The sequence below is a fragment of the Oncorhynchus keta genome, chromosome 1 (assembly GCF_023373465.1).
Source record: "Oncorhynchus keta strain PuntledgeMale-10-30-2019 chromosome 1, Oket_V2, whole genome shotgun sequence".
Lineage (NCBI taxonomy): Eukaryota > Metazoa > Chordata > Actinopteri > Salmoniformes > Salmonidae > Oncorhynchus > Oncorhynchus keta.
Window position 1 is genome coordinate 26,266,195 of NC_068421.1, and position 27,390 is coordinate 26,293,584.

The 27,390-nt window shown below is 42.4% G+C and overlaps 1 protein-coding gene and 1 long non-coding RNA gene across 6 annotated transcripts in view; one reads left to right on the forward strand and one right to left on the reverse strand.

Annotated features, from left to right (window-relative positions):
- Positions 1-25,434, forward strand: LOC118358770 (uncharacterized). Of its 3 annotated transcripts, none has more exons than XM_035736808.2 (19): positions 1-381; positions 2,400-2,714; positions 11,689-11,843; positions 12,344-12,452; positions 13,415-13,481; positions 13,658-13,763; positions 14,271-15,182; positions 15,431-18,496; positions 19,635-19,748; positions 19,885-19,935; positions 22,442-22,536; positions 22,629-22,745; positions 23,006-23,175; positions 23,322-23,424; positions 23,545-23,706; positions 23,980-24,058; positions 24,252-24,360; positions 24,584-24,789; positions 24,901-25,434. In XM_035736808.2, exons 2-19 carry the CDS (start codon positions 2,614-2,616, stop codon positions 25,047-25,049), a joined length of 5,871 nt encoding a protein of 1,956 aa, XP_035592701.1. In that variant the 5' UTR covers positions 1-381; positions 2,400-2,613; the 3' UTR covers positions 25,050-25,434. The 3 variants fall into 3 exon arrangements, with proteins under 3 accessions (XP_035592701.1, XP_035592620.1, XP_035592779.1); XM_035736727.2 differs by having other exon boundaries at positions 2,462-2,714; XM_035736886.2 differs by lacking the exon at positions 2,400-2,714.
- Positions 19,943-27,390, reverse strand: part of LOC118359585 (uncharacterized) — a 23,719-nt gene continuing 16,271 nt past the window's right edge. For 2 of the 3 annotated variants that reach the window (XR_004820707.2, XR_004820718.2), the window contains exon 6: positions 25,575-26,882. This is a non-coding gene — a long non-coding RNA (uncharacterized LOC118359585). Of the gene's footprint in view, positions 22,366-25,574; positions 26,883-27,390 lie in introns of those variants that run through there. The other variant, XR_008137697.1, reaches the window with a different exon arrangement.

A 27,390-nucleotide genomic window follows, 5' to 3' on the forward strand; every position in this document is an offset into this window, starting at 1 on the left:
AGGTGGCACGGCTAATAAATTAACACCTTGTTAGTGTTCGTCGTGTACATTTTACACAATTTGATTTATTCCCATTGTGGCATTGGCACTGTAATAAGATTGTAGTACGATTACATTAACGTTAGCCTAGATACACGTGTGAAAAAACGATAACACTCGTTTTGTTGGGACAGCTGGCTTTTCAATTATTTTAGCTCATCATACACTTGAAGTTGCTACATTATAGGCTGCTATCAAAGTTGGCCGTTGACATTGAACAGTGACCAGCAGTCATTATGGGCACTTAACCCGTTTGAGTGAAACGCATACCTCCCCTGAGTCTGATCCACCTCCCTCCAGTGGATTTCCGAACTTCTCTACAGAGGTAGCTTCCAAAACAAGGTAAAACGTTTTACTTACTATTTTTTGGTTGGTCTGTATTTGTCTGCAGAAAGTTACAAAATAAGATATCAACCTACTGTTCTTTCAGGTTTTAACGTTTTATGAGGAAAACATGAGAGCGTTGTGAAGCCACAATGACATTTGTTCTTGACATAACAGGCTTTTTATTCGCTGTCAATTCTCACAGTTCAGAAGGCAACACTTGTGAACGAATATGATTACAAGCTGCCTCAAACGTCCTAAGGCTAGACAGAAAATATCATACAATGAATTTTGACTTCAGAGACCGTTGCTGTGTATTCTTTTATTATTCTTTATTTAGGCTACTTTTTGGTGGTGTTTTTCATGTCGTGGGCATGTGCAGGTGTACATTAAAATATATATATATATATAAATAATGATAAAACGTTTTTCTTTATAAGGCTGATCTCATTGTTGTCCTATATACAACAAATGTAAATTTATTTTAAAGAGCTTTAGGGCGTCTCTTTCTGAGAAGACATGAGTCGATGCAATTTAATTATCCAATTACACTAACTTAGTTATGAGACAGATTAAGTTGGCAAAAACATCACTGCACAAAACATTTCCTTTTAAGTTATCACTGTTGTCTGCTACTTGGCTACTACATACATCTATTTTAAAAAAGTCTACCTCTGATTTATAGACAGTTCACACCCACAATATGACATAATATTAATATAATATATATATAATGTGAATACCTAACATCAATGTCCAAATCACTGAGACAGGACAGAGGTAGCATTCATTATGTGGCTTCCATATTCATGTTACTTTTTATCTGACAAGGGTTGCTGGTGTTGTATTTGCTGTTGGTAATGAAGGACAAAGTATTCATAACTTCTATCAGAGTTGACCTGAAGTCAACAGGAGATCTCTGGTCAACTCGAGTTGTGTAGTATTTAACGTGCAAAATTTGGCTTTATGGATCAAGGAACATGACTCTGAATATTCAATTGACAATGAATTCTAGTGTCAACATCAATTTTATTTTACTTTATCATCGAGTTGGCGATAACAATACTCAAATTGTGTCTTTGAATGTAGCCTACTGGGAAGCACAAACTATAAAATGTATTTATAGAGATGTGATTGATTTAAGTAAAGCAGGCAACCCATCTAAATTCAAACTAAGGGAAGTCAGCAGAATTTCATTGAGAAGGGAAAAAAACATTTGAATGAGGGGTTTCAACATGGCATTTAGACAGGCAGCCCAATTCTGATCTTTTTGGTAATTGGTCTTTTGACTAATCAGATCACCTCTGAAAAAGATCTTATGTGAAAAGATCTGATGTGATTGGTCAAAAGACCAATTGGTGGGAAAAAGATCCGAATTGGGCTGTGTGTGAAGGCAGCCAATATGTCAGATCGTTTACACAGGAATAAATCCTTACCTATTTAGGGATTAATTATACCCAGCATAGGTATGGCAAAATTAAGGTCATTCTGATTTCAACTGACTGCCAACTCAACATAGTCTTTTGTTTCTCAATTACTGCAAATCATGATTAATCACCTTATTTCACTCACTGTATGTGATTTATTTAACAAGGCGTTGATCTCTCCAGTGTTCAGAAAAAACTAAAGCACATTAATTGAACCACTTTAGTCCAATTCTCCACCCACTGCACATCATCAGAGGTGTTTGTAGTTGAGAGAAAATAATACGGAGTACACTTAGTCCATGTGACCGCAGAGGAAAATCACATTAACTTAAATGAATTACTGTTTGATCCAGCATGATTTACTGAATTGCTGTTTGATCCAGCATTATTTATTGAATTAGTGTTTGATCCAGCATGATTGACTGAATTAGTGTTTGATCCAGCATGATTGACTGAATTAATGTTTGGTCCAGCATGCTTTTCTGAATTAGTGTTTGATTCTGCTTGATTTACTGAATTAGTGTTTGATCCAGCATGATTGACTGAAATAGTGTTTGATCCAGCATAATTGACTGTTCATTTACAGTCTTCACAACATTCTCCATGCAGAGCCTGATCTTGACATGAAGAGGTTTATCACCTTACCTTGAATATTCATATCAACTCTGCAGATGCTAGATACCTGAACAATGCCTCTGGAGCTCTGAGCTTAGAGACAGACGCTGCCCATCACATCCCATCACTGACTGCCTCAACAGACCACAAGGCCCAACTCCAGGCCCTATCCATACCAGCCTTGGGGAGAGAGAGAACCTGAGTCACCATGATAGACTTGAGCCATCTGACGGAGGAGGAACAGTCGATGATCATGACTGTGCTGAAGAGAGATGAAGAGCTGAAGAAAGCAGAGGAGGAGAGGATCAAGTGAGTTTGTGATAGCCATATTCTCACAGCTCTGAACCATGACTGAGATTAGAGTATTTCCTAGTTTTCACATCTTATTTTTACAGCATTAGTGTTGCCCCACTTAGCATCTCCACCCTCTAGCTGAAATTATAGTTATGTAATCAAATACATGCTTTGTGTATTGCAAGTAAATATGCAATATTTGCAATAATGCAATAATGTTATGTTTTCAATATTTTTTTATTTTTTAGTGCCTATTCATTCCCTTTCATTCTATGAAGACAGTGGGTCTATGTCAACCTCCCAACCTGTGTGGGAGTGGTGAGGTGATGTTTGTCTGCCTGTAATATAATAATAACTCAGCCGGATACAGACACAGCCTACACCACAGAGAGGCTTCAATGTGAGATAAGCAATTTGATTATCACTCCAATTCAATGTTACAGAACCACGTGGGAGAGAAAAATGCAGGCTCGATGGTCCGAAATAGATACCCTCAGAGGTAGAACACAGAGATACACCTCACTGCATTTAACCATGGAATCCTGAGGCACATCCACTACATAAACAACGTCATGTTGATGTATACTCAGACATACTAGAATTTCTTGTCATGTCATTACACATTCAGATGTGCCATCTAAGGACAACTGGGTATCTTAAATTAGCTTCAGTCTTAAGCCTTCTTGTCAAAGCAGTTCCACAGTGAGACAAAAGTTGAGAAACAAAGGCCTATTCATTCTGTAATGGAGTTGGCCAGACAAGTCTATTTCTAACAGTAGAAGACTGGAGACTGACTCTGTGTGGTTGACTTGTCTGTGTACAGCCATTGCCTTAGCGTAAAAGGATTAGCGCCAATCATGTGTAATACTGTGCTATCCCCTTTCACATGACCAGGGTTGTTTACATTCTCTTTTCCACCTTCTCCCTCCTTAATCCTCCACCCCCTCCCTCCTCCCTTTTTGTGGACGACTTTGTCAATCATTTTGAAAAGAAGGTTGACGATATCCGCTCCTTATTCACTCAACCTATAGAGTCCACTGGTCCCACCCACACAGAAGATGAAATCCAGCGACTAGTGAGGTCGGCGCCCAACAATCTGCCCGCTCGACTCCATCCCTTCCTCCCTTTTCCAGACCATCTCTGGAGAACTTTTCACTTCCCTCATCAACTCATCGTTGACCACTGGCTATGTCCTCTCTGACTTCAAAATGTCCCAAGTGGTTCCCCTCCTCAAGAAACCAACACTCAACTCCTCTGATGTCAAAAACTACAACTGGTATCTCTTCTTTCTTTTCTTTCCAAAACACTTGAGCGTGCTATCTCAAACCAACTCTCTCGCTATCTCTCTCATAACCATCTTCTTGACTAGAACCAGTCAGTCTTCAAGACAGGTAACTCAACCGAGACTGCTCTTCTCTATGTCACAGAGGCTCTCCGCATCGCCGAAGCTGACTCTCTCTGTTCTTATCCCCTTAAATCTATCTTCTGCCTCTGACACCGTGAACCATCAGATCCTCCTTTCCACCCTCTCAGGGCTGAGCGTCTCAGGCTATGCACACTCTTGGATTGCATCCTACCTGGCAGGCCGCTCCGACCTGGTGACTTGGAGAGGATCTGTGTCTGCACCACGTACTCTCCCTACTGGTGTCTACCAGAGCTCGGTTCTAGGCCCTCTCCTCTTTTCTCTATACACCAAGTCACTCAGCTACGTCATATCCTCACATGGTCTCTCCTATCATTGCTATGAGGATGACACTCAACTATTTTTCTCTTTCCTCCCTTCTGACACCCAGGTGGCTACACGCATCTGCGTGCCTGGCAGATATTTAAGCTTGAATGTCGGCCTACCACCTCAAGCTCAACCTCGACAAGACGGAGTTGCTTTTCCTCCCTCTCCATCACGGTTGACAACTCCACGGGGTCCCCCTCCCAGAATGCAAAGAACCTTGGCATGATCCTGGACAACACCCTGTCATTCACTGCAAATATCAAAGCAGTGATTCGCTCTGCAGGTTCATGCTCTACAACATTCATAGAGTACAACCTTTCCTCACAAAGGAAGTTGTGTAGGTCCTAATCCAGAAACTTGTCATCTCCCGTCTGGCCTACTGCAACTCGCTGTTGACTGGGCTCCCTGCTTGTGCCATCAAATCCCTGCAATTTATCCAGAACGCTGCAGCCCACCTGGTGTTCAACCTTCCGAAGTTCTCCCATGTCACCCTGCTCCTCCCCACACTACACTGGCTTCCAGTCAAAGCTTCCATCCACTACAAGACCATGGTACTTGCCTACGGAGCAGCTAGAGGAACTGCCCCTCCCCACCTTCAGGCTATGCTCAAACACTACACCCCAACCTGAGTACTATGTTCTGCCACCTCTGGTCTATTGGCCCTTCCACCCCTACGGGAGGGTGGCTCCCGCTCAGCCCAGTCCAAGCCTTTCTCTGTCCTGGCACTCCAATGGTGGAACCATCTTCCCCCTGAAGCTGAGGGCAGCAGGCTCTGTGTCCATCTTCCAAAAACATATGAAACCCTACGTCTTCAAAGAGTATCTTAAATAATCCCACAGCACCCACACTTCTCACCGCAACACCCCCCCGCCCCAAATAAAAAAAATAAAACATTTGAAAATGGCTTTTCGTGAACTAACACTCGCACTTTACCCCCCTCTGACTTTGCTGATAGCTTCTTGATAGAGGAAAAATGTACTTACTGTACTATGACTGTGATATGTGGTTGTCCCACCTCGCTATCTTAAAATGAATGCACTTACTATAAGTCACTCTGGATAACGTCTGCTAATTGCCTAAAATGTAAAATGCAAAAGGAAAGATGATTCCTAACCCTGCTAGTGGCAAAACCTTTGAGATCCCCAATCATGTGCACTGTTTCTCTTATTGTAACAGAATTAGATTTCACAAGAAAGTTGGCAAACAGCAAAGACGCTGTAGCTTTTCAAAGAAGTCAGGTTCATCATCAAGTTCCAGTTTAGCCTTTTCTTCTAGTTTGCATATTTAAAAAGTAAACAAATGCAATTAAATATTATTTGATTATAAACCTGATATCACTTCCGTAATCGAATAAAGTGTATTATATAAACTCAGCAAAAAAAGAAACGTCCCTTTTTCAGGACCCTGTCTTTCGAAGATAATTTGTAAATCTCCAAATAATTTCACAGATCTTCATTGTAAAGGGTTCAAACACTGTTTCCCATGCTTTTTCAATGAACCATTGAGGTAAGGCAATAAATAGGCATAGTGGCGAAGTAATTACAATTTAGCAAATAACACTAAATACAGGTGTGCAAAAGAGCAGAAAAAACTAAAATGGGGATGAGGTAAGTAGTTGGTTGGATGGGCTATTTACCGATGGGCTGTGTACAGCTGCAGTGATCGGTAAGCTGCTCTGACAGCCGATGCTTGAATTTAGTGAATTTAGTCTCCAACTTCAGTGATTTTTTTGCAATTCGTTCCAGTCACTGGCAGCAGAGGAAAGGAAAGGCGGCCAAAGAAGGTGTTGGCTTTGGGGATGACCAGTGAAATATTCCTGCTGGAGTGCGTGCTACGGGTGGGCGTTGCTATGGTGACCAGTGAGCTGAGATAAGGCGGAGCTTTACCTAGCAAAGACTTATAGATGACCTAGAGCCAGTGGGTTTGGCGAAGAATATGTAGCAAGGACCAGCCAACGAGAGGATACAGGTCGCAATGGTGGGTAGCATATGGGGCTTTGGTGACAAAACGGATGGGACTGTGATAGACTGCATCCAATTTGCTGAGTAGAGTGTTGGAGGCTATTTTGTAAGTGACATCGCCGAAGTCATGGATCAGCAGGAGAGTCAGTTTTACGAGGGTATGTTTGGCAGCATGAGTGAAGGAGGCTTTGTTGCGAAATAAGAAGCCAATTCTAGATTTAATTTTGGATTGGATTTAATTTTGGATTGGAGATGCTTAATATGAGTCTGTAAGGAGAGTTTACAGTCTAGCCAGACACCTAGGTATTTATAGTTGTCCACATATTCTAAGTCCGAGCCGTCCAGAGTAGTGATGCTAGGCGGGCAGGCAGGTGCGGGCAGCAATCGGTTGAAGAGCATGCATTTAGTTTTACTAGCGTTTTAAGAGCAGTTGGAGGCCACGGAAGGAGTGCTGTATGGCATTAAAGCTCGTTGGGAGGTTTCTTCACTGACGAGTCATGTTTTTTTCTCACCAGGGGTGATGGTTGGATTCGCGTTTATCGTCAAAGGAATGAGCGTTACACGAGGCCTGTACTCTGGAGAGGGATCGATTTTGGAGGTGGAGGGTCCGTCATGGTCTGGGGCGGTGTGTCACAGCATCATTGGACTGAGCTTGTTGTCATTGCAGGCAATCTCAACGCTGTGCGTTACAGGGAAGACATTCTCCTCCCTCATGTGGTACCCTTCCTGCAGGCTCATCCTGACATGACCCTCCAGCATGACAATGCCACCAGCCATACTGCTCCTTCTGTGCGTGGTTTCCTGCAAGACGGGAATGTCAGTTTTCTGCCATGGCCAGCAAAGAGCCCGGATCTCAATCCCATTAAGCATGTCTGAGACCTGTTGGATTGGAGGGTGAGAGCTAGGGCCATTCCACCCAGAAATGTCCGGGAACTTGCAGGTGCCTTGGTGGAAGAGTGGGGTAACATCTCACTGCAAGAACTGGCAAATCTGGTGCAGTCCATGAGAAGGAGATGCACTGCAGTACTTAATGCAGCTGGTGGCCACACCAGATACTGACTGTTACTTTTGATTTTGACCCCACCTTTGTTCAGGGACAAATTATTCCATTTCTGTTTGTCACATGTCTGTGGAACTTATTCAGTTTATGTCTCAGTTGTTGAATCTTATGTTCATACAAATATTTACACATGTTAATTAAGTTTGCTGAAAATAAACGCAGTTGATAGTGAGAGGGCGTTTCTTTTTTTGCTGAGTTTATGATGTGTCATTAGTGAGGAGTTGTGTTCAAACCGATATGCTGCAGCTTCAGGTGGTTGCCTGTGGTGGTATGGCCCTTTTGTTTGCCCAAGGAACTATTTTTCCCCTCATAATATGAGAGTAGTTACACAGAACAACCATGAATAGAAACTAATAATGGTGTCACTGTCTTGGTCAAACTCACTTGTTCTCAGGCAATTATTGTATGTACACTCAGTGCATATCCAGCTCAACAATGTTGTTACAAAGAAAACATATTACTTAATCACCAACAAGGAATTCTAAGGGAAATCATTGTTGAGCCTTCCCTCATTTAACACTGATTGAATTAAATAAGTGTTTTCTCCTCCCAAACAATGTGGAACTATTTGGCACAAGCTCTGTATTGTGTTCCCATGTCTATAGGTTTAGATTGTTAACTCATGTGGTGGTAAATGTACCTTTCCCCGTCAACGTTTAGCCTAAAGTGTGTCTCTCAACCAAATCAAATGGTTAGCAGATGTTAATCGAATGTAGCGAAATGCTTATGCTTCTAGTCCTGACCATACATTAATATCTAACAAGTAATCTAACAAATTCACAACGGCTACCTTATACACACAAATGTAAAGGGATGAATAAGAGTATGTACATATAAATATATGGATGAGCGATGGCCATGCGGCCTAGGCAAGATGCAGTAGATGGTATAGAATACAGTTTATACAGTTGAAGTCGGAAGATAACATACACCTTAGCCAAATACATTTCAACTCAGTTTTTCACAATTCTTGACATTTAATCCTAGTAAGAATTCCCTGTCTTAGGTCAGTTGGGATCACCACATTATTTTAAGAATGTGAAATGTCAGAATAATAGCAGAGAGAATGAGTTATTCATCTTTTATTTTTTTCATCACACACCCGGTGGGTCAGAAGTTTCCATACACTCAGTTAGTATTTGGTAGCATTGCCTTTAAATTGTTTAACTTGGGTCAAACGTTTTGGGTAGCCTTCCACAAGCTTCCCACAATAAGTTGGGTGAATTTTGGCCCATTCCTCCTGACAGATCGGGTGTAACTGAGTCACGTTTGTAGGCCTCCTTGCTCGCACACACTTTTTCAGTTCTGCCCACACATTTTCTATAGGATTGAGGTGAGGGCTTTGTGATGGCCACTCCAATACCTTGACTTTGTTGTCCTTAAGCCATTTTGCCACAACTTTGAAAGTATGCTTGGGGTCATGGTCCATTTGGAAGACCCATTTACAAACAAGTTTTAACTTCCTGACTGATGTCTTGAGATGTTGCTTCAATATATCCTCGTCATTTTCCTACCTCATGATGCCATCTATTTTGTGAAGTGCACCAGTCCTTCCTGCAGCAAAGCACCCCCACAACATGATGCGGCCCCCCCTGTGCTTCATGTTTGGGATCGTGTTCTTTGGTTTGCAAGCCTCTCCTTTTTCCTCCAAACATAACAATGGTCATTATGTTCAAACAGTTCTATTTTTGTTTCATCAGACCAGAGGACATTTCTCCAAAAAGTATGATCTTTGTCCCTATGTGCAGTTGCAAACCATAGTCTGACTTTTTTAATGGTGGTTTTGGAGCAGTGGCTTCTTCCTTGCTGAGCGGCCTTTCAGGTTATGTCGATATAGGACTCGTTTTACTCTGGCTATAGATACTTTTGTACCTGTTTCCTCCAGCATCTTCACATGGTCCTGTTGTTCTGGGATTGATTTGCACTTTTCGCACCAAAGTACATTCATCTCTAGGAGACAGAACATGTCTCCTTCCTGAGCGGTATGACGGCAGCTTGTTCCGATGGTGTTTATACTTGCGTACTATTGTTTGTACAGATGAACGTGGTACCTTCAAGCGTTTGGAAATTGCTCCCAATGATGAACCAGACGTGTGGAGTTCTACAATTGTTTTTCTCAGGTCTTGGCTGATTTCTTTTGATTTTCCCATGATGTCAAGCAAAGAGGCACTGAGTTTGAAGGTTGGCCTTGAAATACATCCAAATATACACCTCCAAATGACTCAAATGATGTCCATCAGCCTATCAAAAGCTTCTAAAGCTATGACATAATTTTCTGGAATTTTCCAAGCTGTTTCAAATTTTTTTTAACAAATATTTTATTTTTGCATTTTCCAATTAAGAACATTCAAAACAAAAGTGAAAAGATATTAGACAACGATAGGACAAAGTGACAGTAACAGACGAACGTAACAAAAATAAATTATGATTATAGTTATATAAACAAACATACAATAATACAAAATAAATAAAAATATATAAAAAAATAAAAAAATAACGAGACATTGGATCACCTGCCGTAGGCTACATAATATACATTACGTGTGAAACATTATGTGAGGATTATATATAGATTCAATCAATGAGATGTGGGGGGAGATTCTCCATATAGTCAATAAAAGGTTGCCAAATTCTGTAAAATGTCTTTAACTTATTCCTCAAGCAGTAAGTGATTTTCTCCAAAGGGATACAACTATTAACTTCCGAAAGCCACATTGCAACTGGCAGGGAGGAATCCAATTTCCATTTCAAGGCAATACATTTCTTGGCAATCGCTAGCAATATTTCTGTTAGCTTTATAGTATGGCTTTGCCTAAGATTGGTGTTAGTAAAGTTACCCAGTAGACAGACCTCTGGGTCTAAAGGGAATGCAACCCCGTGAATTGAGGATATGGTATCGCATACCCCCTGCCAGAAACCGTGTAGTTTTGAACACTGCCAAGTGGAATGGAGGAATGTTCCTTCATCTGAGCCACATCTAAAACATAGGGAGGAGATATCTGGGTTGAACCTGTGCAGTCTAGATGGGGTGACATAGAGCTGATGGAGAAAATTAAACTGGATCAGTCTGTATCTGGAGTTCAATGTGGATGTAACCCCATCCCTGCACAGGTCACTCCATAGATCCTCATCAAGATCAATACCCAGATCTCTCTCCCATCTAAGTCGGGTTTATCTAGCCCCGGCAGTGTCAGTCCTGACATAAGAGCATTGTAAACACGGGAAATGGTCTTGAACAGTGGTTGGTCTGCGTGACAGAGTTGTTCAATAGGTGACATCTTAGGTAGGTTCCATTGTCCCTTGAGAGTCACCCTAATAAAGTTTCGTAGTTGTAGGTAGCTAAAGAAGTCCCTGTTAGGCAAGTGGTATTTCTGTTTCAGCTGATCAAAAGGCATAAGAACTCCCTCCTCGTAACAATGTTCCAGAAGAGTGATCCCCTTATCAGACCATGGTCTAAAGTTACTATTCTGGAAAAACATAGGGATCAATCTATCTAAGGGCTTTTAGGGGAAAGGAATCCCCCTCGTCCGAACAGCTCATGCAGTTTGCACCATGCCAGGACAGAATGTATGATTAAAGGGTTGTCTGTGATGTTTTTTATAGATTTTCTGTCCCATTTGTAAAACAAATCTGCCCCAGTGTCATCATTTACCTCAAGCTTTTCAATGTTCAACCATGAGGGAGAGGGACCATTGTCAAACCTCTGAGCCAGAAACCTAGACTGTGCAGCCCAGTAGTACATTCTAAAATTGGTCCAAGCTGTTTAAAGGCACAGTCAACTTAGTGTATGTAAACTTCTGACCCACTGGAATTGTGATACAGTGAATTATAAGTGAAATAATCTGTCTGTAATCAAAAATTACTTTGTCATGCACAAAGTAGATGTCCTACCCGACTTGCCAAAACTATAGTTGATTAACAAGAAATGTGTGGAGTGGTTGAAAAATGAGTTTTAATGACTCCAACCTAAGTGTATGTAAACTTCTGACTTCAACTGTACATATGAGATGAGTAATGTAGGATATGTAAACATTATTAAGGTGGTGTTATTTAAAGTGACTAGTGATACATTTATTAAATCCATTTAATTGAATGGCATTACCTAAAGGTAATTATTCAGAATCACATCCTTGACTGAACTGTGTTCTAACTATGACCTCTGCTTATGTAATGTGTTTAATGGGTAACTGTACCGTATCCTGTATACTGTAATGCACCTGTGTGTGTTTTTCCCGTCAGGCAGCTGCAGAAAACCAGCGCCCCAGTAGAGAGCAGGCTCAAGTATCTGACAGGAGAGTGGTTTTACGAGGCCAAGTCCCTGAGACACAGGGATAAGATCCATGGCTCCGAAATCATCCTGGCCTCCATGAAGCAGAGGAAAGCAGGTTCTTTAGGTGGGTCAAAAACACTGTTCAAACACTAATTGAGTGCTGCATTCAGTAAGTCATTCTCACACAAAGTTAAAAAAGTAAGTGCAGTACACACATACTGCCGTATAATGAAAAAGCCATACATCAGAGTAGAATGTGTACTGAAGAGTGCTACCAAACCACACTGTTTTGAGTTCAAAGTCAGGCCACAAAGGTACTGTATTTAGTACTAAACGCTTATTGCGTCATGATTGCAAGGTGTCCCGATATCTTTCCAACTTTCCCATTATCTGGTTTTAATGTCCATTCTGGAACGTCCTTCTAACCAATCAGGAACAACTATTCAACAATGCTGTGGTATAAGTAAAATTTATGATATTGGGTTGGTATGTACAGATCATCAGCAGACATGGGTTTTGAGTTTATAGTGAGGGTACTGTAAGCACTTATTGCCTGTCTGCCTGTCTGCCTGCCTGTCTGTCTGTCTTTCTTTCTTTCTTTCTTTCTTTCTTTCTTTCTTTCAGATGGGTCTCTGTCCAGACCCAGAGCAGTCAGCGGTAAAGTCTCAGACATCACCCCCCCTCCAAAACCTGCCAGGCTCCTGGTGGCACCAACACGGCCCCAAGAGAACAGGTGATCCAATGCACCCCTCCTCCCACCCCTCTTTCCTCATCCATCCCTAACCCATTCCTCTCTCTACTGTAACCCATTACTCTACCTAGTCTCATAACCATGCCTTAAGGCTAAGTCAGTATAGCAGTTCATCATGATTGATCAATCATAGTGCTTGCCTGCACAGAGTGAGTGAGATACTCGGGTGTTTGAACAGCTCCTGAGTCCTGTGGTGTGTGTGCGTCTTAGGTGTGTCTCGTGACTCAATTGGAGTCAACATAGGTGGTGCTCACTGTTTGCATGGAATCTGTCTGCTCTGTTATAGTTACAGGATGTGGTCTCACGAGGCTAGGAGTCAGTCACTATGGGAATGCTATAAAAAGTGATTATTTTAAGAAGTCGGTAATTCAATTTGATAGGCCTTTAATTTTACGTTTGGCTGTTATTGTACAGATAACATGGCAGTATAATTCTCTGCCCAGTCACTTGTATTTGAATCGGTTCAAATTCGGGAGGGGGGCTGCCAAGAGTTTGCGTAGGGAGGGGGTTTGGAAGATTTTGGAAATTGTTTCCCGAAAATGTTTAATTCTGATATCTTACACCACTTCCTAAAGTCAATACAAAGTGATTCTCTTGTAGTGAAGCTTGGTGTGTTTGGCATGCTATGCATGAGGTCAAATGGGCTGTGTTTACCTCCCTAACTCCCAGTGGGCATCATCCTGCTCTCTAGGTGAGTCGGCTCTTCCACAGCCCTGCCTCCCTTTGATGTCACAATTAATCACATGTCAACAGGCATCAGTTATGCACGAGGCGTGTTCACTGAACAGCCAGTCACAGAGGTGCTCAGGAATTTCATGAGGAAATGCAAATAGACCACAGATTCCAGTACAGTGTATCCTGGTGCTCTGAGGGCAACTCATTTATAGTATACAACCCCAATTCCTATTCTATTTTGATAGTGGTCATTCTGTCTTTTTTTGCAGCGAAAGCCCCAGTGCATCAGATGCAGAAAAAGAGAGACTAAATTCAGTGGTGCGCTCCCCGGGAAGGGTATGTGAGATTTCATTTGCAGAGAATATATGTGAAGCATGAACAGAATAAACAAACAAAGCATTTTCATCTTGGTAAATCAGAACAATCACCATATCACAGTATGACAGTATTATGAAATATAGATTCATAAACCAATTGCATTTCCTAATCATGTTCTTCTCTTCTCATTCCAGCCAAGGCACAATCCTTTTAATCGAGCATCCCTTATTCTGGAAGTAGAAAAGACAGAAAAACAGTTATCCAATGGAAATCAAGAGGCTGAGAAAGCATCTGAAACGGGTTAGAGTGCAGTGCATACACCTTTTTACACAATCAAGCATTATGCAAACATACAGGTAAATAGAAGAAAAGGAGGTTGAGTCGAATTGAGTAACCTGATCTTTCAGGATGCTATGAGAACCTATTTTGGCTGATTCACAATAGGGATTTACAAATGTAGGATCTTCATTTGGTAATTCTTTTGTTGCTCAAAATGTTCCTGGACTTCAGATGAGCTCCGTGATTTACATAAATTCTGGAAAAACACACTGTTACATTAACAGTATTGCACTTTTCATGGAGCCACCTTTTGGCTAGCTAATAGCATATTCACAATCAAGCAACATTATGGACTAAACGTTCAAATCCTTTTGATGCGAGATTATTTTAGCTGTGGCAATATAGGTCAAATTATGATCCTACATCTGTAGTAAGTTGATACTGATGTCAACCAGGCCTGTGACAAGGCAAGAACTTATCACAGTAAATAATCATCATCTCCTCCATCATCTCCTCTCACGCACACAGAGCCCTTATCTCCCCTGAAGATTCACATGACAGCAGACTCCACCAGTCACAACTCAGCAGGGTCTGCCACCTCCGAAGGGTCCTCTCTAGGATTTAGGCCTGTGCCCAAGAAGAGAACCTTCCTCTCCCGGCGCTCTCAGAGCTCTCTTACAGGCAGTGATGTCTCCGTTCCTGGGCAGCAAGGTCATGTAGCTGGGTCAAAGGTTACCGCCCCTGCCCCTCAGGGAAGTCTCCAACATGGCTCTAGCTGGGGCTCCAACCAGTCCAGCCAGGGGGCATTGGATGTTCATTTAGAGAAAAGTACTCCATCTTCCATCTGTGAGTTACAGAACAATGCAACTCCAGTTTCTCCCTCTAGTCAGCAACTGAACACTTTGAGTCACCTTTCCCATAAGCCACTGAAGGATTTAACCCTAGTCTCCACCAATACTGAGCTGGAGAGAAAGAAAGAGGCCCATGAGAGAGAGAAGAGAGCAGAGGAGCCCTCGGATAACTCAGTGAAGACCCCTTCTCTTCTTAGGGAAACTGAGAGTTCCAAAGTTCCATTGAGGCCCCTGAGTGAGCCAAAGCCTCTCAGACTGTTGGAGCTTAGACCAGCCACACACTCTGATAATTACAGACACACAGATAAATCCTACACAAGTGGTCAGAAGAGTAGCGATGGTCTCATCCAGAGAGAGTTCGTCAGTATGGGTCCTCCTCAGAGCAGAGAGAGGTCTGATGGTCCATTTTCAGAACCTCTGTCCATACCACTCTCTTCGAGTTCAGAACTAACAGCCCCTACTCACCACCAGCCTGCTCAGCATGCAGCCTTTCAACTCATTGAGATGCAGGACAAGGAGATGATAAGAACCTGCAATGTGGGCACTGCAATCAGACAGGAGGACGATAGTCTGCCTCCAAGCACTGTAGGTAAGTCCTAAGACAGAAAGTGAGAATTCATGGAGCCCACACAACAATCTAAAACCAGTGAGAAAATGTATTTAAAGTCACTCAAGTGCTTGGCTTAAGGGTACTGTTTATACAGGAACGTGATCAATCAATGGAATTCTCACTAATGATGAAGGATATTACTAGGCCACTGTTGAAATGTCTAACCTAGAGTTTTTCAGCTTATTTTGTCATTCATCATAACACTTTCATTAACTTTCTTTTTTCAGAACAATGGATGCATCATGAACTCAAAAACCCCGGGGATAAGCCTGATAAGCATGTTCGTAAAAAACGATTAGGGCACAAACCTGCCTCCAAATTAGCCCCCCGTAGTCCCCAATCCACAGGGGAAGAGGGCGACTCCATATCTAAAGTCTTAGAGTGGTTCAGCCGCAGCACCGACAGCAATGACTGGCTGGAGACTGAAAGTGATCAACCAGACATGGAGGAAGATGTGATTGGCCCTGCGAAAACAGATACAGATACTACCTTTGAGAGCAGGTCTCAGCAGACGGAGGGGAAAGCTCCAGAGATTAAGAGAAAACTTCTACATGTTGACCCCAACCTGGATATACAAAGTATTGGAGAAGGAGTGTCAGTGTGTTTAACACCAGATGTAGAGGATGGATCTCAGTCTGAATCCTCTGTGAATCAACCTCCTGACCAGTCACCTCTGAATACAGAAAGATCATACCAGCCCAAGAGACGCATGTCTGAGGCTGAGAGGCTGAGAGCAGCATATAGGAAGGAGTTCAAGCAAGTGATGTTAGATAGAGAAGACGATGTGATATATAGGCAAGAGGATGTGAAGAAGGTCAGTGGCCCACCAGCCAAAGCTACTGGACCACAGGTCACAACACAGGAAGTCAAAGAGAAGGAGGAGGTCCAAGATGAGAACCAAACACCCAAAATCTCCCACCTGAAGTCCTTCTGGGAGAAGGGCAACACCGGGCCCAAGATACTCATCAGCAGGTCAATCACTGACAAAGGACAGCAACAAATGGAGAAAGAGAGAGAAATAGCAGATAAGTCTCATAGAACTGTTCCTGGCCCAGAGTCATACAGTGTGGAGGGGTCATCCAGGAAGAATCTCGGGGATAGAAAAGAGGGTGAACGGTTAAGCCTAGATACTCAACAAAACTCTGCTAGTCAAGATGTGAGAAGTGTTCAGCCGAGTGTTAGCCCTTACAAACAGGAGGTATACACACCCAAACAGAGTGTTGTTATTGCTCCCTCTATAGAGATATGTACACTGCCAACCTTGGATGTTAGCTACACTCATGGGGCTCAAAGTGAAGAGGACGATTTGACATTAACAGAAGAAGATCTCAGAAGATCCCCAATGACAGTAGGCAGAAGAAGCTCAGAGGCAGAAATAGTCTTCCTAACTAGACTCCATTCTCAGCCTGACACGGTGTCCCAGTCCAGACTCAGTCCAGAACCTCAGAGATTCTCCCCATCCACACTTAGTCCTCAGCCTGAACTGCTCCTTCAGCCCACAGTTAACCCCCAGCCTGTGAAGCTCTCACCTGCCATACCAAAACCCCAACCTGACATGCCGTTCAGTCCCAATCCACTGCCTGAACTACTCTTCCAGCCTGCAACCAGCCCAGACTCTAAGAAGTTCCATCAGTCTAGACACAAGGTTGAAAAAGAAAGTGAACCGTTTTCCCCAAAAACTCAGCAGAGCTATGTCAATGAAGAAGCAAAGGAGGGTAACGAAATGAAAGGAGATTTTGTGCAGTCATGTGTGTCCAGTAAAAAACAAGACCACACCATTACAGATAAAGGAAATAGCCCACACACTCTGAAGCAGGTTCCCCCTCGGCAGGATAGCAAGGCAGACAAGATAAAGCAGCTCAAGTGCTTCTGGGAGCAGGAGAAGAACAGGCCTATATTTTATACAGGTAAATCAAAAGAAGCAGGGGACTCCAGCATGACTCAAATTCCATCATCGGCCCCAGGAAAGCTGAATAAAAGGTTTACCAAGTCTGAGTTTGACCTGAGGTCAATCTGCAACGAATCAGACATCGACCACAAAGGCGATTCCAACCTTTCCTCTGACAGAAAAAGACAGAATTTCACAGTCTTCACAATGAATCAAAGACTGGAGAAGTCGTCCCCAGGTCTTGGAGCAAACCGCTCGCAGTTTAAGAATCTTCGTAACTTCTGGGGTGAGGCCACTTCGAATAGCAGAGGGCTGATCTCTTCTGACGAACCCAAAAGCCTCAAAAAGAAGGAGCCAATGGATGCCCAGAACTCAATGCTTGAGTTAAAGCAATGTGTTGACCCTGATTTCTATAGCAAATCTTCCCCCGGCCGGTCACAAAAGGTCAGTGCAAGACCACCTTTGGATGAGATCCGGCTTAAGAAAACATCTTCACCTTCTTCTCCATCTCGCCCTCCATATTTAGTCAGGGGGAACAAAGACAGAGAGCACCAGTCAAGATCTAAATCGATTGGAGCGGGTTCAGGAGCTATGATTGACACTAAAGTGCACCAGTCAAAGTCTAGATCAGTTGCGGTGGGATCAGGAGCTATGATTGACACTAAAGCCAATTTCTCACCTCAAATCACCGTAGAGTCAGAGCTGCAAAGAGCCCCTGGTGTATCAAGGAGCTCAGAAGAGGACTTCAGCAAAGAGGAAAAGGCCCTGAAGCCCCAAATCACCGCAGGAAAGGAATCTTGGTCTCACAAAGCTAGAAAAGACAGTTTTGGAAACTCAAGTGGAAGTGGACGTGCAAGTTCCCTTCGGCGTGCCACCAGTATGTTCACATTAGACATGAATGAGGAACAGGACCAGACTTCTCTGTTGTACCCTAAAAAGACACTAGATATTAGTCCTTTTCAAGCTAAAAGGACACAGGGTAGACGACAGAGTGCTGACAAGCAAGCACTTCTTGGTTCAAGGAGGTCCTCAAAATCATCAGACGAGTCTGAATCTCTGACACCTCGCGCTCGGGCCTTTGTTCCCAGAGACTACCGCCATTACCTGGGGATCACAGAGAAGACCAGCGTCCACACTGCTCTTGCCCTGGCAGGGAAGGAGCAGGAGGTAGAAGGCCCGCCTGGGGCTGAACTTGACCTGAGTGGTGGGCTTGTCAGATCCAGCACCCTAGTGGGCTCAGAGGAGCGCTACAGCAGGAGGAGTAGCAAGATAACCCAGCGCCCCCTGGCCCTCTGGTCAAGCCAGGGCAGCACTGACACAGGACGTGAGTCATCATTCAGTGCGTCTGAGAGAGCATCGAGCAGCACGTCTGAAACTTGGTCTAACTCCAGGATCAGTTCAAACCGTGAGTTTTGATGATCTACTGTATACTGTAACACCCTGTTGTCTCAGTACAAGTGTTATGTAACCTGTGTCATTTCATGAAAATGTACTAAATGTATTTGTTTATCTGGGTTCCATGTGAAGTCATCTACTTGTAGATGTTTTTGTAGATGAGGCAGCATCCAGGATGCAGTGTCCTTGGCTATCTGTGTCAGTGTAAATAGAGTGTGTGCAGGGAATCAGCTGCCTGTGTTTAATTTGTGGGTTGAACGATACTCTTTTGTAACTTATTGACATCACATGGTTGTCTAATAGAGCCAACAGCCAAGTAGCCAAGTTTAGCTTTGTTTGAGTTAAGCATTACAGTTCAGGATAGATCTAGAACATTCTTGAGTTTACTTTTATGAGTGATGATATTTACAATTTAGCCAGTAAAACAAATGATTTTTGACAACCTCAAATATATTTTTCTCTTCCATCTTAAAAACTCTAGAGAAGCTTGTAAACAACAGACTACATACACTGAGTGTACAAAACATTATGAAAACCTGCTCTTTCCATGACATAGGTGAATCCAGATGAAAGCTATGATCCCTTATTGATGTCACTTATCAAATCCACTTCAATTAGTGTAGATGAAGGGAAGGAGACAGGTTAAAAAATGATTGTTAAACCTCGAGACAATTGAGACATGGATTGTATACTTGTACCATTCAGAGGGTGAATCGACAAGATAAAATATTTTTAAGTTCCTTTGAACGGGGTATGGTAGTAGGTGCCAGGTTGCAATGCTGCTGGGTTTTTCACAATCAACAGTTTCCCATGTGTATCAAGAATGGTCCACCACCCAAAGGACATCCAGCCAACTGGGCACAACTGTGGGTAGCTTTGGAGTCAACATGGGTTAGCATCACTGTGGAACTCTATAGACAACTTGTAGAGTCCATGCCTAGACAAATTGAGGCTGCACTGAGGGCAAAAGGGGGGTGGGGGGGTGCAACTCAATATTAGCAAGGTTAATGATTTGTACCCTCAGTGTAAATTATCAGTGTAAAGAGGCCGCATGTAATGTTTTTTTGAACACGTCCATGTGTGGTCTTTATTGAAGGCATCTGCATGTACAGTATGAGCAACTCTTTCTCTCATTTCTGATATTTTAGGCGACAATTATGATGAGGATCAGGACCATGTACAGAAGGCATTGAAGAGAGCTCAGGCCCGCCCACGGAATCTGGCCAAAAGTCTTGAGGACATCACAGCATCCATGCCACCACGTGAGAAATGTCCCTTGTCTTCTCAACCACTATACAAGCATTATAAGGGTGCTGTCAGGATGGGTCAGGTACCAGTATTAATGCAGGTTGGGGTGAAAAAGTAATGTTGTCTTTGTTTTCCACCATTCCCTTACAGGACAAGATAGAAGGCTGGCTCCTCTTGATGACATCAGGCGAAGCAGTGATGGTTAAGATTTGTTTTGTACCTTTCTTAGAAATGTTATTTGCCTTTGGTTCGATATTGGGTTAGACAGTTTATACCAAATATAATGTAGAATACAGGCTTTTTATTAGATGTTATAGAATGCTAGCATTGTTGGGTAATTCAATAGCTACAGTAAGTGATCTATGATAAGGTTAATCAAATCAAATTGTATTGGTCACATACACATGTTTAGCAGATGTAATTGCGGGTGTAGTGAAATACTTGTATTTCTAGCTCCAACAGTGCAGTAATATCTAACACTTCACAACAATACACACAAACCTAAAAGTAAAATCATGGAATTAAGGATATATAAATATTAGGATGAGCGATGTCGGAGTGGCATAGACTAAAATACAGTAGAATATAATACAGTATATACACATGAGATGAGTAAAGCAAAAATATGTAAACATTATTAAAGTGACTAGTGTTCCATTATTAAAGTGGCCAGTGATTTCAAGTATATGTACAGTTGAAGTCGGAAGTTTACATACACCTTAGCCAAATACATTTAAACTCAGTTTTTCACAAATCCTGTGATTTAAGCCTCGTAAAAAGTCTTAGGTCAGTTAGGATCACCACGTTATTTTAAGAATGTGAAATGTCAGAATAATAGTAGAGAGTGATGTATTTCAGCTTTTATTTATTTCATCACATTCCCAGTGGGTCAGAAGTTTACATACACTCAATTAGTATTTGGTAGCATTGCCTTTAAATTGTTTAACTTGGGTCAAACGTTTTGGGTAGCCTTCCTCAAGCATCCCACAATAAGTTGGGTGAATTTTGGCCCATTCCTCCTGATAGAGCTGGTGTAACTGAGTCAGGTTTGTAGGCCTCTTTGCTCGCACACGCTTTTTCAGCTCTGCCCACATATTTTCTTTAGGATGAGGTCAGGGCTTTGTGATGGCCACTCCAATACCTTGACTTTGTTGTCCTTAAGCCATTTTGCCACAACTTTGGAAGTATGCTTGGGGTCATTGTCCATTTGGAAGACCCATTTGCGACCAAGCTTTAACTTCCCAACTGATGTCTTGAGATGTTGCTTCAATATGTCCACATAATTTTCCTACCTCATGATGCCACCTATTATGTGAAGTGCACCAGTCCTTCCTGCAGAAAAGCACCCCCACAACATGATGCTGCCATCCCCGTGCTTCATGTTTGGGATCGTGTTCTTCGGCTTGCAAGCCTCCCCCATTTTCCTCCAAACATAACGATGGTCATTATGGCCAAATAGTTCTATTTTTGTTTCATCAGACCAGAGGACATTTCTCCGAAAAGTATGATCTTTGTCCCCATGTGCAGTTGCAAACCATAGTCTGACTTTTTATGGCGGTTTTGGAGCAGTGGCTTCTTCTTTGCTGAGCGGCCTTTCAGGACTCGTTTTACTGTGGATATAGATACTTTTGTACCCGTTTCCTCCAGAATCTTCACAAGGTCCTTTGCTGTTCTGGGATTGATTTGCACTTTTCGCACCAAAGTACGTTCATCTCTAGGAGACAGAACGCGTCTCCTTCCTGAGCGGTAAGACGGCTGCGTGGTCCCATGGTGTTTATACTTGAGTACTATTGTTTGTACAGATGAACGTGGTACATTCAGGCGTTTGGAAATTGCTCCCAAGGATGAACCAGACTTGTGGAGGTCTACAATTGTTTTTCTGAGGTCTTGGCTGATTTCTTTTGATTTTCCTATGATGTCAAGCAAAGAGGCACTGAGTTTGAAGGTAGGTCTTGAAATACATCCACCTATACACCTCCAATTGACTCAAATGATGTCAATTAGCCTATCAGAAGCTTCTAAAGCCATGACATAATTTTCTGGAATTTTCCAAGCTGTTTAAAGGCACAGTCAACTTAGTGTATGTAAACTTCAGACCCACTGGAATTGTGATACAGTGAATTATAAGTGAAATAATCTGTCTGTAAACAATTGTTGTAAAAATGACTTGGTTCATGCACAAAGTAGATGTCCTAACCAACTTACCAAAACTGTAGTTTGTTAACAGGAAATTTGTAGAGTGGTTGAAAAACTAGATTTAACGACTCCAACTTAAGTGTATGTAAACTTCTAACTTCAACTGTATATAGGGCAGCAGCCTCTAAGCTGCAGGGTTATGTAACCGGGTGGAAGCCGCCTAGTGATGGCTATTTAACAGTATGATGGCCTTGAGATAGAAGCTGTTTTTCAGTCTCTCGGTCCCAGCACCTGTACTGACCTCGCCTCCTGGATGATAGCAGGGTGAACAGGCAGTGGCTCAGGTGGTTGTTGTCCTTGATGATCTTTTTGGCCTTGCCCCCGGTGATGCGTTGGGCAGACCGCACCACCCTCTGGAGAGTCCTGCGGTTGTGGGCGGTGCAGTTGCCGTTCCAGGCTGTGATACAGCCCGACAGGATGCTCTCAATTGTGCATCTGTAAAAGTTTCTGATGGTTTTAGTACCAAGCCGAAAAATTCATCTCTCATACCTCTCTTTATGTCCTCCCTCAGCATCTACCCTCCCCTCTGCCTCCTCATCCCTCTACTCTGACACTGAGCATTTGAAGAAGATGAGCAAGTCTGTTCCCTCGTTCCTGCAAAATGAGGTAAAGTCACTGCAGCTTTATTCCATGTGAGCGCTTTAGGTCAAAGAACACTATGTGCACTGGGCATTCAAGCTCTGCTGTCTGTGTTCTAGAGCGATGGCAGAGACACTGACTCCGCCTCTGAGGACAGTTACCATGGTGGCAGGCAGAACACGGGCAGATCTATGACTAAACTCAGCAGCTCCTCTGGCATGGCATCTGTGTCCTCTGTATGTTCACTTCACGCATGCCCTGCTAAGACGCAACCACTGTTCACATTCAAAGCATGCACATTTTCTCCCTAACCATTTTCTATTGGCAACTATCATGATTATACAATATTAACAGTCTTATTAAATCTCTTAATTGTCCCGTTAACCACAAATTTGATAGTTTTTCACATCCTGACTTTAATGAGAACTGCCTGCATGGCTATGGTTTTATGTGAACTGTTTAAACGTTTTTAACTCTGTGCGCGTGTGTGTGTTAGCTGAGTGGCAGTGTGATGACAATGTACAGTGGCGACTATGGAGGTGTGGAGGTGCAGGGGAGCATCCAGTTTTCCATCAACTATGTCCAGAAGCTCAGGGAGTTCCACATCTTTGTGGCTCAGTGCCAAGATCTGGCGGTCGTCGACCCCAAGAGGGGCCGCTCTGACCCGTGAGTATAGTACCACTATTACACTAGGCCACTGGTCCCTAAATGTTGGGAATATATAGCCTTGCTTTCTTATTTACTACTCCATATTTGATTGGACTGCTGAAATACATGGTACGTGTGTATGATTCTTGTGTTTCTTGTCGTAGGTATGTTAAAAGTTACCTGGTGCCTGACAAAGCCAATCTAGGGAAGAGGAAAACGTCTGTGAAGAAGAAGACTGTCAACCCCATTTTCAACGAGCTCCTCAGAGTAAGAGATTTTCTAAAAACTCTATATGATTTACGTTAAATAGAGTAATGTATCTACACATACATAAGGTCTGACATAAAGTGCTTTTAGCAAAACCTCTCTCTCCTGTTCCTTCATCAGTATCGGCTTCGTATGGAGTACCTCCGAACTCAGACCCTCATTCTCTCCGTCTGGCACCATGACACCTTTGGCAGGAACAGTTTTCTGGGCGAAGTGGATGTGGACCTGTCCAAATGGGACTTTAACCACACCCAGATGAACTACTTAGCTCTGAAATCCAGGGTAAGACAACAACACACCTGCTTTGTCTGTGTACTGGTGTCATTCAGCACTGTACTAAAACAATAATACAAAACTGAACTCCATATCTCTGTTTTTGTTATTTATTTCAATGGCTGTGCGTGTTAGTATTGTTTGACATGACATGTGTATGCCACTATACACAGTAGGTTGTAGAGGTGTTAGTATGGTTTGGAGTGTGTCCAGTGAGGTGGTGGTTCTATATCGTAAATTGGGGTACTCTCTGTGCTGACTTTCTTCCCCTGTTCTCCTCAGCCCACGTCCAGTCTGCAGCCCTCAGATGACAGAGGGGAGATGAAACTGGCCATACGCTTCCTGCCTCAGGTCTCCCACAGTAAGAGTCTGTACGCCTCACATGTCTTAACTGTCACCAGTCTCTATAAGCAATTTATTATATAGAAAATGTATATTTGATCAAGAAAATGTGTTGCTTTCGTTAACTAGTTACCTTACATTAAAATAGGACTTTTATGCAATAGAAAGCTAGTGTACACATTCACTGAATCATGCTTGATTCTGATCCCTAGGCCTAGGCAAGGACCCCCCCTCTAACAAAGGTGAGGTTCACATTTGGGTGAAAGACTGCAAGAACCTTCCCCTCATCAGAGGGGCCACCATCGACCCATATGTCAAGTGGTACGTATGACACATGCCATAAATAATATCAACATTTGAAATGTATGAATGGCTAAATATGATCAAGGAGAACTACAGTTTCTGGGGAGAACAGAAGATGTGGAGGCCTATCATAAAGACATATTCCCTTCTTAGCCTCGATTTCCAGCCTTTCAAATTTGCTTTGCTCAGGATAGTTGTAGGTTGTATATGTAATAATATTGTAAGACTACCTCCTCCGTAGCTTTGTGCTCCCAGATACGAGCAGAAAGAGTCGTCAGAAGACACGGGTGCTGAGGAGGACGGTGGAGCCGGTGTTTAACCACACCATGGTGTACGATGGCTTCAGACAGGAAGACCTGAAAGACGCTTGCGTGGAGCTAACCGTGTGGGACCGTGACAAGTTGGCTAGTAACTTCCTGGGGGGTCTAAGACTGGGGCCTGGCACAGGTACTAATGGACTTTTATATTACATTTTCTAGATTTCTCCATAGAAAAACGCTCATTTTATTCAATTGATTACAATGGCTAAGCCTAGATTCTCCCCATCTCTTCATACAGGCAGAAGTTATGGGGCAGTGGTGAATTGGATGGACTCGAATGCTGACGAGGTAGCTCTATGGGAACGAATGATGACCTCTCCAAACGAATGGGTGGAGGATGTGCTGCCACTGAGAATGCTGACCACAGCAAAGACTGTGCTAAAATGAGATCGACTCTGAGAGAAAGTCTTCAACCTGCCACAGTTCAAATAACATTGTTGCTTTTCATATTATATACTGTGATGTGTAATCTAGATTAATCAAATGCATTTTATATTGGAATATATAGGAATGAAGAAGCACTTGTAAAAATCTACTGAACAAGTTGATGATCATATGTCTCTTTAATACATTTATGTTATTAATGATAATCATACAAGCCAAATAGTATGATTATTATCATCAGCCGAAACACACTTATTTTTGGTGTTTAATCCTCAATTACAACAAGTTTACTCACTCCGTTATTTATATTTGTTATGACAGAATTTTCCATGACAAATGTACATCCTAACATTATTAACAACAATTAAAGAATGTGCAATGATGAGTATTCAGTGTTTTGATCATTGATAGTTAGTCCAGAAGATGTGAAACGTTTTAGTAGCTCCATGCTCTGTCTGTGTGTGGGGGTGGTGTACAGTCTACTCTGTACCCATCTCTTCAAACATAACTGCCTGAGTAATGGCCCTCACTACATGTGACTTTGTACATGGTGTGCCAGATCACTTTGGCCAGAAAGCACTAAGCACACTGCGTCAGCAGCCCCACCAGGTGGACCAACACACAAACAGCAGGACTATTATTTTACCATGCATGGTCAGGAAATTGCTGGTTTGGGAACCTGTGACTGATTTTCATTATTTTCAAACTGTTGGTAACATTCTGGAATGGGATCTTTTTAGTAGACAATATATATACACACACACATTTGGCCAAATGTCTTGTTTCATTACCTGTATATTTTTCATTGAGTGTAATTGAATTTATGTCCTACTGTATCTGAGGGTCCTGTATCTGTGTCCTACTGTATTCTTCCTGTAACACACAACCAACCACAGAGTGAGACTGTAGCCTAATACATAATATATATATATATATATATATATATATATACTACCGGTCAAAGGTTTTAGAACACCTACTCATTCCATCAAAACTATGAAATAACATATTTGGAATCATGTAGTAACAAAAACGTGTTAAACAAATCAAAATATATATTTATATTTGAGATTATTCAAATAGCTACCCTTTGCCCTGATGGCAGCTTTGCACACTCTTGGCATTCTCTCAAGCACCTTCATGAGGTTGTCACCTGGAATGCATTCCAATTAAAAGGTGTGCCTTCTAAAAAGTTAATCTGTTACTTGAACTCTGTGAAACATTTATTTGGGCTGCAATCTGAGATGCAGTTACCTCTAATGAACTTATCCTCTGCAGCAGAGGTAACTCTGGGTCTTCCTTTCCTGTGGCGGTCCTCATGAGAGCCAGTTTCATCATTGCGCTTGATGATTTTGCAACTGCAAGTTCTTGACTGACCTTCATGTCTTAAAGTAATGATAGACTATCAATTCTCTTTGCTAATTTTAGCTGTTCTTGCCATAATATGGACTTGGTATTTTACCAAACAGGGCTATCTTATATATATATATATGTGTAATTATACAATCATAATATACATCAGTATATTTAATACACTTCTGCTGCCTCAGAAGGACTTTGTTTTTTTTTGTCACATTAAGTACACTTTTAACTGTATATATACTGTATATATTATGTATGTTAATTGTAATCTCTACATCCTCACACTAGTGGGCTTTGTGAGGGTTCCCAGGTGATGACAGAAGTGGTCATTGAGACAGGGCTGGTTGCTCATGAACTCCATGGTGCTGGAGAAGCAGAGGGAGGTACAGAGCTGGGCCAGCGTGTCACTGCAGCTGACGGTCCGTCTTCACCGTCTCAAAAGACCTCAACCTCATGTCTGGCTCCCAGCCCTCCCTGAGAGTGTAAAGGGAACAGGTGCATCTGATCCAGGGCAGTGGAGAGACAATGTCCCATCAATCAGCGTCCCAAATGGCATCCTATTCCCTATATAGTGCATTACTATTGACCTTGGTCAAAATTAGTGCACTATCAATGGCATAGGGTGCCATTTGGGATTTAGATCATGAGTCATAGAGGTAAATATAAGTATGAAACTGTTAATGGCAGAGACGCAGAGCTATGTGCATGTCCTTATCTAGAAGTTTCCCACAGTGCAATACTGTACAGTACAACACAGTACAATCTTCATACATCAGTGGGTGCCACCCCCTGCTACATTTTTAATTGCTTTACATGTTTGTCACCTATGGGATAATATTTTAACTCTCATTTTTTTATACAATTTTTATGACCTTGTCTTTTTTTGTGCCCAAAAAGTCCATCAGCTCCTTTTTCTCTTGTGGGTTTGAAGAGTAATTTATCTCTTTATCGTCTTAATCCATTTCTTGGCAGACCATAGCCA